This window comes from Amblyomma mixtum, chromosome 7, assembly GCF_055824585.1.
Source record: "Amblyomma mixtum isolate Tamu chromosome 7, ASM5582458v1, whole genome shotgun sequence".
In the NCBI taxonomy this organism is placed as follows: domain Eukaryota; kingdom Metazoa; phylum Arthropoda; class Arachnida; order Ixodida; family Ixodidae; genus Amblyomma; species Amblyomma mixtum.
The window spans coordinates 140,370,241-140,383,902 of record NC_143018.1 but is presented as its reverse complement, the minus strand read 5'-3'; the positions used below and the strand labels follow the sequence as shown (position 1 = coordinate 140,383,902).

General features: G+C 45.3%; 2 protein-coding genes across 4 annotated transcripts in view; one reads left to right on the top strand and one right to left on the bottom strand.

Annotated features, from left to right (window-relative positions):
- The window catches only part of LOC149337714 (uncharacterized), a 149,976-nt gene that overhangs the window by 121,924 nt on the left and 14,390 nt on the right, over positions 1–13,662 (bottom strand). The gene's annotated exons all lie outside the window — the stretch shown is intronic.
- LOC149337713 (uncharacterized) overlaps positions 5,341–13,662 on the top strand; it is an 83,365-nt gene continuing 75,043 nt past the window's right edge. The window contains exons 1-2 of the mRNA XM_089553480.1: positions 5,341–5,442; positions 13,064–13,173. Coding sequence (XP_089409606.1) covers positions 5,341–5,442; positions 13,064–13,173 — 212 coding nt within the window. The remainder of the gene's footprint in view (positions 5,443–13,063; positions 13,174–13,662) is intronic.

Below are 13,662 nucleotides of genomic sequence, written 5' to 3'. Positions count from 1 at the left end.
TTTGCGGCAGTAATACTGCCATCCAAAATATTGGAAACGGGAGGATATCGCCGAAAGCGCCCAAAATCCTCAGCGAAAGAGCACTGAATGGGAAAATTCTGTTAATTCTGACACCGTACGCTGCCGCCCCTGGTAACGGGGCGGCTCACAAGCTAGCCCGCGCTCTCTACTTCCGGGTAGCCGTCGAGGCCCCAGCACACGGCGAGCGTCTGCAAAATTACAGGGAAACCATTAACCGTTGTGCATTTTCACGTAGACTGGTAACCCCCCCCCCCCCCCCCCCAGATGTTGGCCTAAATTATAGAGAAGCTGTCCCGTGGAGGCGCCTCAAAACTAACAACTTCATGAACCCGCTCTGGGCGTTTCACGTGGTAGCAGAGCTTAGAAACAACGATCACTGCAAACACTGTGGGGCGAGAGGGACCCTCAAGCACATAATTTGGGACTGCTGGATGGGATGACTGGCGGCGAACAGTTGGATTGACACCCATGGAATGCTTCTCAACAAAAGTTTACGAGGTTGTTTTCTGATTTCACAGTGCATCTGTTATGCCCTCCCTTCGTGAAAAACAATCACGTTAAACCTAGAAACAATTTTCAATGTATGAACTACCATTTCCAATGAGATGTATTTCTAAAAAACCGTGTTACATGGGGGGCAGCGTGACCCATAGAAGCATATCTAAGTAATATATTCAGAGATATTCCTCTCGTTGCACAGAGTACATACTGTAGCGGCTTATTTTTAACATATGGCGAGTGCTTCGAGGAGGGTTGTGAGAATACGTTCCGTAATTTCGAAGCTGATTTTCTGACACACTACAATAAATTTTTACTGTGAAACCGGTCGTGCCCCGAGAAGGCGCTCTATCCGTTGGTTGTTTTCCCCAATTGGGTAAACTTCTCGTATAAGCTGACATTTCTGCCTCCCACCATAAATTCCCTCGCAAATCCTGCTGCTGAAGCAGTAGTAAGGTTAACAATGATGACAATTCTCAATGAGCAGAATAAATGCATTGCGCACCGTAGCAGACAGCTGGCACCATGACTGCACAGAATTGCACACATAGAGTGCGCTTGCTGACGCAAGAGTCCTCTGGAGTCGGAGGCAGTCGAGGGTATCGTCTGCGGCGCCATCTGCTACAGTGCGTGGTCCACCCTCGTGCGCTTACCATGGCGTTTGAAAACATTCAGAGCAATAGCTCTACTCCTATTATGAACCGCCTCCTGCGAGTTTCAGCCAATGACCTCTGGCTCTGCAATTTGACCCCTAAAGAGGAACATGTGTTTCTAGTCACGTGCGCCATGCTTGCCAGCTGCTACGGAGAGGAGTGGAGACGGCAGTAAGGTACTCCGCAGAGAGGAGGCGAAGGATAGCGGCGTCCCAGCAAATGCGCGCGCTACCGCGGAGAAAAGGAGGAAGGTAGTTGCCACACTGCATGCGCGCCCGGCAGCTCTTCTGGCTTGGAGACTAACCGGCCGCTGCTACGATTCAGGGAAATAATAAAGCATTATAGCGACAACCACCGCCTTTTTCCGGCCCCTGCAAAGGGGCTAAGTAAGGCGGAGGAGCGAACTCTAAGGCGCCTGCAAACAGGTACTCTACTCTGTCCTGCAATCAAAAAATATTACGATCCTAACACGGATGGGCGATGCCCTCACCGTGGGGAGACCTGGGTGAAACGGGCGAGAGACGGGGCCTTGTCATGCGGTGTCCCGGACTAGGGACGCCGACCATGTAGCGGGGCCACTCTGTGGCTCCCAAACTCTATATCATCAAATAAAAATTTTCACCACCACCACCGCCGCGGAGAGCTCGGGCAGAGGTGCCACGGCCAGTTTAAAAGCAATCCAGGGAGGTGGGATGGAGAACGGTGGGGTTAAAAATTAACACGCAGAAAACCAAAGTAATATTCAAGGCTAGAGAGGGAACAGCAGCTCGCAATTGGTAGCGAGGTGCTGGAAGTAGTGAGAGAATACGTCTACTTAGGGCAGGTAGTGACCGCTGATCTGGATCATGTGACTAGGGGAATAAGAATGGGGCGGAGCGTATATGGCAAGTTCTTCCAGATCATGAATGGCAGTTTGCCAATATCGCTCAAAAGAAAAGTCTAAAGCAGCTGTATCTTACCCGGTACTCACGTATGGGGCAGAAACATGGAGGCTAACAAAGAGAGATCAGCTTTAGTTAAGGACAACGCAGCGAGCTATGGAAATAAAATGATAGGTGCAACGTTAAGAGAACCGAAGCGGGTGGAGTGGGTGAGCGAACCAACGCGGGTTAATGACCTCCTAGTGGAAATAAAGAGGAAGAAGTGGGCTTGGGCAGGGCATATAATGCGAAGGCAAGATAACCGGTTGTCCCTATGGGTAACAGAGTGGATTCCAAGAGGAGGCAAACGTAGCAGGGGGCGGCAGAAAGTTAGGTGGGCCGATGAGATTAAGAAGTTTGCGGGGATACGGTGGCCGCAACTCGCAAAAGACAGAGTTAATTGGAGAGACATTGAAGAGGTCTTTGCCTTGCAGTGGGAGTAGTAATACTGATGATGATGATGATGATGATGATGCAGGGAGGTGGATGCGCACTCCGCCGCCTTTGACGCGTTGCGGTTAGGAGGAAAGGAGGCATCCCAGTTGAGTAGTGTACTCCCTCAGTGACGTCACACACCTTGACCGAGTGGAGCGGAAAAGCGTCTGCTGGTATCACATGCGCAGGGCATGAATGTGGGTTCTGCATAGAACACCGGTGCACTTTGATGCGTTCAACAGAACCCTGGTTGTGTTTGATATAAAGCCCGGTCGCCACAGCCAAAGCTGCCGGCCCGGCAACGTCATAATAAATTATTGAGACAACGGTTGTGCGTTATATGAGCGCAGATATCGCTCGACATTCCGTTCAGCAGCGTTTAAAACTTCGAAGTTTTTTTAGGTAACGCTGTCTAGAAAATGCAGTTTGAGCAATTATAGTGCCTTTCCTGGCTATGTTGACCATTCCGTGTCCGCAAAAGGTGTCGGCACCAGTTGCGGGGAACTATAAAAAGATATTGTCTAAACTTGGCTATCCTCGAAGGTGGTTGGTGGGAGAATGTCGAGCAATAAATTTGGTCCAAATGGGATCATTAGTGTGACGCATTTATTTTATTTCCGGTTCTTCGTCTTGAAGTTGAAGCCTGGCTTCTTTCAGTCTCACCGACTCCCTATCCATATCTACCGACGGCTCCACCGAACCGCCTTCTATGTATATACAGCTGCACCAACCCCCTCCTCCTACGGCTGATGTTCACAGCTGTTGCAAGAGATGGCGCAGTAATCGGCGGCCGCCAGCTTTGGCGGTTGCTATGCGACGGCTCAAGGTCACGGTGCGGCCATGGCGAAACTGGTGCCACGGCGAAACTACGAGACTTGCTGGTAATGTAGCTCTCGCTACAAAAATGTTTCGATCCCGAGTGACAAGAATAGAAAATGGTTGCTTGCTTCGGATTCATGCGGCCCCTACAGTCGAGCACACGGGTTCTAGAGCCCTTGCCAATGTTGGTAGCGGTCCTGGAACCGTTCGAGAACCCCTGATTTTATGCATGGGATGTAACTGCATTGAAGGTTTCATTCAGTATCACGGTTGCCACCATACCGTAATATTTTTTTCCTCAGGGCTCATATGGGAAATGTAAGGAAAACACGCGTTTGTGTACGTACTATGCGCACAGTGCACACCGAAAAGAGATTTCCATGGATTCTGTTTGACGGAATGCGGATCTTATGGAAATTATGCGGAAGCTATAAGAAACAAACAACATGGTGACCACTGCAGTGTGATGCACTGGAGAAATCGGAAGACATTTTTGCTGGCATTTCAGCAAGTTTTTTCGCAAGAAGTAGTCCTGTGCACTTAGCACGGAAACATTGGATGACGTCAGCAACTTTTTTTTGCATGTCATCGTTCTCTAACATCGGTACACATCTCTAACGCATTTTACCGTCGTACACACCGCAACGCGTTCTCTTCGTGCGCCTCCAACACGGTTGAACCAACGTCTATTCGTGGCATATGCCTTGCATTTCCGCCTAGCGCGCAGGGGGCCTCGGTTCGAACACCATTGTTGGGTAATTTCTTTTTTATAATGAGGTCACGTGAGAGGTACCACTTCCTGTGGACAAATTTTTCGGGCAACTTCCGGTGACAGGTTTTCCTTCGCACAAGGCATGTAATAATTTCGCATTAAAAAAAACGGTGTAATGCCGACTTCGACCATGAAGCAAAGAAAAAGAAAAGAACTAGGCTTGTTTATATTTCCTTATTTCATGCATGAGGCCATGAAGCCCAAGCTGGAGTAGTATAAAAAAACAAAATGTTTCAATGCCGAACTGCCAATGAAAATGCAAGTAAAACAGAATACTAGCAATAGGAAAGGACTGGTAATGCAACACAAAACTATACATGGTCACTTATGGTTTGCTTTGTTGGGTTTAACGTCACAAAGAGACTGAGGCTATGAGCGACGCCGTAGTGAAGGGCTGCGGAAATTTAGACCACCTGGGGCTTTTTATCGTACACTGAATCGCACAGTAACGTGGTCAGTTATAAGGTCAAGAGCTTGTACATAGAAACCTGGCAAACGGTTTGAATGAATGATTGCAGAATAAAAGAGGGCTGAAATAAAGTGGTCTTAGCAAAGTACGCGGTATGAAAAAGGGACTGAGAATGTCAGGTTTTTCTGGTTCTTGATAGTATAGGTATGGTGAAAAATTTACTCCAGGTTTGGGGTCAAATAAGAAATATCAAAAATTTCATTCGAATAAATTTGTGCTGGAGGTGAAAGATTGGGATTAATTTCGACCGCATTAGCGATTCGACAGAAATAGATCGAATGCACTGCGAAAAAGTGACGAGGACAGCTTTCCTTAGGATTTTCTCAAGTGCTTTTCAGCTAGTAGTAGTATGCGGGTTCCAATGAGAGCGTATTCTAATTTAGACCGCATAAACTATATTAGTCTTATATTATGGTCCGGCACATATTATAGGTAAATGTAATTAAACGTAGACAAAGAGGTCGGTTAGAAAGATTGATATCAGGCCTGCTACACTGTGTACAGAGTTAGGTGGATACCCTGTATACATAAATGCTGGACTCGTCCACACAGCAAACGTATATTACAAATATATAAAACGTAAGTGCCATTTGTTGCCCCAAAGCTTTAACATCCAACGTATCTTGAGCAGATTTTACATAATTTGCAGTGATATCTTTTTTTATGCGCCTGCAAGATAGCCTCTGTTGTTTCCATCTCCGAATTAGTACCGCAGGCAGATCCTCCAGCGCATGGTGTAAGGCCCACGGAGAGATGGCTGTGAGTCTGGTAAACCCTCGAATGAACGTGTCTGAAGCCCAGCTGGATTTACTCCAGGTTGCCAGAAACCGACCTGGATTCCACGTTTACTATCAGGTGAGCTAAAAGTTATGAATGGATGAATAATCAGATATTTCTGGGCAGGCGTATTTTTTCAACGGTATGCTGTTTATTACCGAATTTTTTTTTGTGTATCGTAGGATTGTATCAATAGAATCAAAATATTTGCAGATTGCTCCACGGGAGATGTTGTGTTCTGTTGGGTTCTATGGCACATAGGTGATTGAGGCTATCATGCGCCAAGGACAAGGTATTGCAAAAGTTTTTTGTTGAATATTACAGACATGTGAAAAGTCATCCTTGGTGTAGAGGCCTTGAAACGTTAATACTACCTTTTACAAATTTTACAGATGTCATAAATGGCTACTAGTAAAAGCTTTAAAGGGGGCTGAGAAACCTCAGTAGCTATCCTTGCCTGGACATGGATATCAAGACTCTCAACCAATTAAAAAAGAAACCTCAGCCTTCTTCTCAGGCATGAGAAAGTAGCTGAGGTGTATGAGAATTAAAACAGACTAGTGGGTAAAAAATTTAGAGACTCCTAAGAAATCCCGTTTCTTTAAGAAGGCTAAAAACTAGATATATCAACAATTGCTTCATCTCCTAAAAGCAGCGCAGGATGAAAAGAGATGTATTCGTTATAACATTGAGTACTTTTTCCAGTTTCGTACAGGAGAATAAAATGTGATTAATCGTAACTTCAACTACGCATTCTTCGCAAATAAGTTGATCTTGTTTCGTCAGTAGGAAATTGTGCGTGAGGTGCGTGTGTCCTATACGAAGACGGCAGATAATGACTTCCTTGGAGCGTTATTGGTGGGTGCAGGATTTCCATTCTCCTAAAACTGGTTTTACAAAGTGTAGTTTGTTGTTTGCTTTATTGTCCAAAGAAGACTGCCATTTTTTCTTTAATCCACAATGTGCCGAGTTCATGTCATCTTCAAAGGGAATATCTACTTTCTTTATTTGCCGGCCACTATCCTGTGCATTGCACAGGTCTGCTCTCTCGTTTCCTTTAATTCTGACATGTCTTCGCACCCAACGAAGTTTTATGTTCTTTCCTTGAGCTATGGCTTTTTTTAAGTTGTGTATGATGTCACCGAGCATCGGGGTAATTGCATTTCTAGAGTCATCATCATCATCATCAGACTGACTACATCCACTGCAGGGCAAAGGCCTCTCCCGTGTCTCTCCAATTAACCCTGTCCTTTGCCAGTTGCCGCCACTGCATCCTCGCAAACTTCTTAATCTCATCCGCCCACCTAACTTTCTGCCTAAGTTTTTAGAGTGGAGATCTGTAAGTAAACTGAGGGAGTCTGTGTAAATAACACTGTTTCTGGGGTTTTCATTCACTATTTTTTATGGCTAAGCATACTGAGTAAGATTCGGCTGTTAAAATTGATGCACACTGTGTAAGTTTGATTATTTCCTTCTCATAGCCTCGTACTACACTTCCTACGTAGGCATCTGCTTTTGAACCTTCAATATAAAAGTTCGTAAAATCATTGTATTTTCCTCAAGTGCAAAAAATTCTGATACTATATGTTCTTGTGGAGTTTGCTTTTTGTGAAACTGTGTAAGAGTGCAATCGCATACCGCAGGAAAGTTGTACCATGGAGGTAGTGGCTCTTCTCTGAGCGCAATGCGAGGTAATGCGTTCAGTACGCCGAGACTAAGGCACATCTCTTCAAAAAGCAGGAGGAGTGGCCTGGTTGTTTGCGGTTTGTTATTAAAGAGGGTTCTGGATGGACAATTTGTAACTATTTCGTAGCAGATATGTTTCGGTAGGGAAGAGATCATTAGAATGTATGCGCATGTGAGCATGAATTTTCTGTCTGTAAGGGATCATTCATTAGTTTCAACATAAGGACTGTTTATAGGCAATGTCCTATAAGCAGCAGTTGAAAGACGTAAACCTAAATTGTGCACTGGGTCGAGTCGCTTCAAGTACGATGACCTTGCTGAGCCACACACCATACTACCATAGTGTAAGCAGGATCGTACCACTAGAGAGAAATACTTAGAAGGCCTGCCCTGTCAGAACACCAGTGTTTACGTGAAAGACCTTTGAGTATGTTCAGGGATCGGGAAGTTTTTTTTAACGCGTTAATATGTTCGAGGAAAGTGAATTTTTTGTCAAATGTTACGCCTAAAAATTTGTGTTCATTTTTCACGGGCGACTAGGTTTGTTCAGATGCAGGGTCGGATCTGCCTGTAATCCTCGTTTGAGTGAGAAAATAATGGCTACTGTTTTCTCTGCTAAAAACCGGAAGCTGTTCCTGTCTGCCCATAATGCTAGTTTGTTTATTGTTAACTGTGTTTGCCTTTGACATGTTGATATGTTGGAGGATGTGCAAGCTATCTGGAGGTCGTCTACATAAAGAGAATACATAACGGACCTAGGTATTATTTTCTTAAGAGAATTCATCTTTACAATAACAACAGTTGTGCTTAAAATACACCCTTCAGGCACTCCATATTCCTGAATAAAATTCCTCGAAAAAATTGAGCCTAGGCGGACAATAAATGAACGGCTAGACAAAAAGTCTTCAATGTAGTTCAGCAATCTGCCACGGATGCAGAGTTCAGCTTAGTCCTGAAGAATCCCAAACCTCCAGGTTTTATCCTATGCTTTTTCTAAGTCTAAAAAGACTGCATGGCAGTGTTGTTTGTGTATAAAAGCTTCTCTGACCGTATTTTCGAGATGGACAAGGTGATCTGTAGTGGAGCACCCCTTTTTAAAATCACATTGATGGATATTAAGAAGTTCACACGATTGAAGAACAAAGGTTAACTTTATATTCAGGAAACTTTCAAAGGATTTGGTGAGGAAACTGGTCAGGGCTATGGGTCTATTACTGCTAGGAAAGGTTAGGGGTTTATTACTTTTAAGAAACGATACAATATAGCTTTTTTTCTGGCTTCAGGTGTTTTTCTTGATAACCAAACTGTGTTAAACAATCTTAAAAGTGCTTCTACGGCAGGCTCAGAAAGATGGGCAAGCATTTCATAATGTATTGGTCTGGTCCTGGGGCAGTTTTTTTTCCAGCGGACAGTACTATATTTCTTGGAGGGTAACTAGATTGTTGTACTTTTCATTAGCACCTCCACTTATTGGAAGTCTTTGTTTTTCGGCCGTGTTTCAGTTTTCAGTGTGCGGCAGTCTGAACTGCCCGGTGCAGGCGCAGGACAAACCTTAAAGCAGAATTTTTGTACACATCGGAAGGCTAGACCATTGCGCTTCTTATGTTCTTAAAAAAACACTGTGCAGTATTTCGCACTTTCCTTACTATTAAAGTGAAGTCCTAGAAAACTGAATATTATTGCGAACCTTAAAGATATACTTCATGCGAATCAATGTAGCTTACGCATCGTTTGAAGATTGGCCCTTGAACACGACTGAACCTTGAGAAAACTGCTGTTCATTAGCAGTCTCTTAAATGCGCTTTCCAGAGCCATACAATGACCTTTCGTGATTTTTTGGTCCCTATGCTGGAGGATCCAGATATACATATATGTTTTTTTTCTCTATAAAGTGCTCCTCAAGAGCTAGGCAGCTTGCAGGAATCTTGAAGGTTTAGACCGCCATGGCTGGTTATTCCGCAAAAGCAGACCATCTAACCAATTCAGCACCTCAAGATTGCTCTCAACTCTTTTGCTCCCCCTCGTTCCCAAAATTCCGTCTAACGTAAAGATTCTTATCTTGAAAATTATTTATGGAATTTTATGCGCACATAGTCTGAAGGAGATTAGTAACAGCTTTCTCATTACATGCAGCTTTCCTGAACCCACTCTTTACTTATGCAAATGTTGTTAATGTATTTTCTAATCTTAAACACTGTCAAAGACTGCCCCTCAGCCGGCAGCCACATAATTCACTTCAAGGATCTGAGATTAAAGTAGTTAAAAGATATTACACATAGTGCTTTGCAACCGACATTTGAAGTATGTATACCGGAAATGTTCTGAATTGATTCACGAAGAACAGCCAGCATCAGGCATTCTTATTTTTTTCTCCCTTGTGCCGATCGACACCACTAGTGCTAATATTTTTACTGCAAAGATTGTCGATGATTTGGTTTTGCCATATGAGTGCATTTTACCGTGAAGCCAACAGGCTCAGCCGCAAGACCAACTACTCAGGGAATTCCATTATCGTCATCATTAGCCTGACTACGCCTACGGTAGTGCAGAGGCCTGCCCCATAATTCTCCAATTAACCTTGTCCTAGGCCAACTGCGACACCTCATACACAAGCTACGCACCATTGCACTGCGTCATCACTACCACGTGTGCCTCCTCCCGCTGTACTGATTCCTCTCCCCAAGCGCCACTCCCGTCTCGGCTGGAGCCTTCCTTTCTTTCTCCGCCTTCTTCTAGTTGGTTATCAAATCTGAAGCCACAGTTTTTTTATGGTTTCATCGTCATGATCATCAGCCTGACTGCACCCACTGCAGGGCAAAGACCTCTCCCATGTCTCTCCAATTAACCCTGTCCTTTGCCAGTTGCGGCCACTTTATCCCCGCAAACTTCTTAACCTCATCCGCCCACCTAACTTTCTGCCGTCCCCTGCTACGTTTGCCTTCCCTTGGTATCCACTCCGTTATCCTTAAGGACCAGCGGTTATCTTGCCTTCGCATTACATGCCCTGCCCAAGCCCATTTGTTCTTCTTGATTTCAACTAGGATGTCATTAACCCACATTTGTTCCCTAACCAACTCCGTCCTCTTCCGATCTCTTAACGTTACACCTATCATTTCCCTTTCCATAGCTCGCTGCGTTGTTTTTAACTTAATCTGAACCCTCTTTGTTAGCCTCCGCGTTTCTGCCCCATAGGTGAGTACCGGTAAGATACAGCTGTTGTATACTTTCATGTATGTTCACGTATGTTTGATACGTTTATGATTTCTGGGGCTGTAACGATCCAAAGAGACTCTGACTACGAGGGACGCCGTAGTGAAGGGCATCGAAAATTTCGACCAGATTAGGCTCTTTAACATGCACTGACATCGCACAGTACACGACCCTCTAGGCGCGGGATCGAGACCGCGTCTTTCGGGTCAGTGGTCGACCGCCATATGCACTGAGCGACCATGGCAGTTTCTCACGCCGATGAATAAACCACATTATTTGGCCCGGCCACTTGTCTCGGTTGGCTCTGCCCCGGCTCTGCCGCCGGCCGTTCTGTAACACTGCCGACGAGGATTCAGCTGAAACAAGGACCTCTGGACAGCATCGATGCCTCGGACCTTCCTGAAACCATGCGGCACTCTTCCATAGGCCATCACCTGCCAGAGCTCGACGAACGGAAAAACAAGTGGCAATCGTACATCGTAAAGCAAGGTGTATTTCGAAGCGAACCATGTAAGAGACGATTTCAAGAAAAGAGCCCTGCTAGTCGCCCAACTTAGATCGGCAACCATCTACATCCTTTGCCGGAAAAGTGGTACCAAAAAGGCCGAGCTATCGTCCGTAGTAGATAATTTGAGCAAGTGCTAGGACCCTACACCGAGCGACATTTCCGAAAGCTTCAAGTTCTGTACCCTGCACCAGCACGAACGGGAGCCTACACAGAGTTTATTGTAAAAATCCGACGCGTTGATCAGAACTGCAGTTTTGCAAAATGTTAGAGAGGATGCTGCGGTACCGCATTGTCTATGGCATGTGCTGAAAAAACAACTGCGTGAGAAAAAAGTCTCCTGACTCCAGCAGAAGCATTTTGGTTCGCGTCAGAGAATGCAGCCCTTGAATTCCTTTCTTTCCTTCTATCCTAATTTATTCCTTCAATTCTTTCTTCCTTCCTTCCTTGACCGCTAATATAGAAGCTCGGCTTGTACTGGACGCCTTCCACATTAAAAGGCTATCTGATTGCTGCGCGAGGGATGCTTCTTTGCAGATTTATACCGCTGAATTTGCTTGTCTTAATTCTTTTTTACGACAATCGAAACGCGGTTGTATGACGTGTGTGCCTCCACTGTCTTTGCGCATGCTCGTATTTTTGCTTCATAGTCAGTGTGTCACACCCCATTAAACAGCTGGTTTCTTCTCGGTCCCCGTCTAGGTTGTGCGCCCACTTCCTTCCTTCCTTCCTTCCTTCCTTCCTTCCTTCCTTCCTTCCTTCCTTCCTTCCTTCCTTCCTTCCTTCCTTCCTTCCTTCCTTCCTTCCTTCCTTCCTTCCTTCCTTCCTTCCTTCCTTCCTTCTTTTCTTCCTTCCTTCCAGCCTTTCTTTCTTTCTCTCTCTCTGCCTATCTCTTCCCTTCTTTCTTCCTTTCTTTCTTTCTTTCTTCCTTCCTTCTTTTCTTTCTTTCATTTATCCCTTAGTGACAACCGCCTGCTGCTTGAGCAACATAAATGAAAACTGCAATAGGGTGGCAGGCCTGTACACAAAAGTATCCTTGATGAGGAGAGGAAATCAAAGGAAAAATATCGACAAATAAAGGATAGGTATAGAGTAAAAAATCCATAAAAGGTAGGCCGCGAAGGAGGCTCCACTGACCTCACTGACGTAGTGCAATTAGATGGTGACAAGCGGTCACGTGAGTAACAAGCAGTTCGACTGTTGCGGAAAGACAGGAGTTAAAAATGCCGCCTGCTCTATGAATCTTCGGCTCTATTAGAGTTGTTGCACGCAAGGTCTATTAGAAAGAATGTGCTCAGAGGCGATAAACCAATCGATGAACGTCACAGCGCATGCAGGTAAGAGCAACAAAAATTTTGCAGCCTATATTTTTATTTATTTATTTAGTAATACTGCAGGCCAATACTTTGGCCCAAGCAGGAGGGGCATATCACAAACAAGAAAGCACAGAAAATCGTTTACAATGCAACATGAAATGAACATAGAGCACAAAAAGAAGCACAAATGAGAACCTCAACATCGCTAACTTGCACAAAAGTGATTTTGCAATGCAGCCATGAAATAATGCCTATGAGTGATAATGCCTTATAATGAGAATGCCTATGAGTGGGAATTAAATTGTTGGTGCCACCAATTAGAGACACGTTCACGTGGAATAACTTCAGGCTGTTAATGGCTGTTGATACTGGATCGCCAGTGCGTGTCATCTCTATACCAAGCTACAAAGTGCGCAGTAATCAATGGGCAGAGCTGCACAAGCGGGGATCAATGGAAAAACTACCGATGCTGTATGTATTGCCAATGCAGGTGCACTGTACGACAGCAGCCGTCGATTAACAGAGCGTAGAAGCAACAAGGAGAAAACTACATACAGGTGTTTGCCTCGAGAGAAACGTGACGAAAACAGCCCCCGGAGTCCAAAGAAAATGAGCACACCCACACACATGCACACGGCGGACAAGCATGCGGAGTTACGTTCGTCCATCCGTGGGGCCCGGAGAAAAACAGCCGCGCACACAGCAACTCCCTTATAAATGTGCTGCATGACATCTTGGTATGACGCGTACACATACGCATAGCGTTCGGAACATCTGTAATCGGCATACCCCTAGTGACGCGCACGACACAACTGAATTCGCTGATTGCGGTTCCTCCCTAAACTTCCCAGGCCGGTCCAATTAGTCAATGCCTGGCACGTGAATGCATGCCCGCGACTACCCGCAGTCATTAGGATGCTACACAAGTTAGCTAGCAAACGTTGTGTGCGAAGTCGGTGATCCACATTTGCTTTCCTCGCAGGGCGACGGCGAACCGACCTCAAATCAGTATGCCTTCCATTTGGCGGCCCCGCTGCTGGAATACTTTCCAGCCTTCGTAGTGGCCGTACGGATTGCTGACGGATTCAAATCGTACGTATTGGTCCTTCAACGAGACTGAGGGGTTAGAAACGGCTATCTGTCCTCGTATGTATCCTGCATCACTCGAGCTTGAAAAAAAAAAGGAGGAATGGTAGGAGGAGAAATTTTTAAGGCACCCAAGAAACTCGCAGTCTCTGTAAGGGGGGTATCTATGACCGGGCTGAAGCTACAGCGTGTCACGCGGAGCCGAGGGAAATAGGTACTCGACGTGTTTTCAACAGCCGTACGGGAAAAGCACAGAAAGCAATAAACGCGGGCACGAGGCTCGTATATAGCGTTTATTTTTCTGTGTGTAGTTTTCACCTTCAGGCCGTTACAGAGCTAGCTCGGCTAGCTCAGTTTCAACCTTTCCTAAGACATTGTATAGCGTTTTTTTTTTCTGCGTGTAGCTGTTATCTTCAGGCTGTTACAGAGATTATCTCAGTGAACTAGCTTTAAGAGAAGTTTATTGAACCCAGGACCAAAAAGGGACATCGGTCC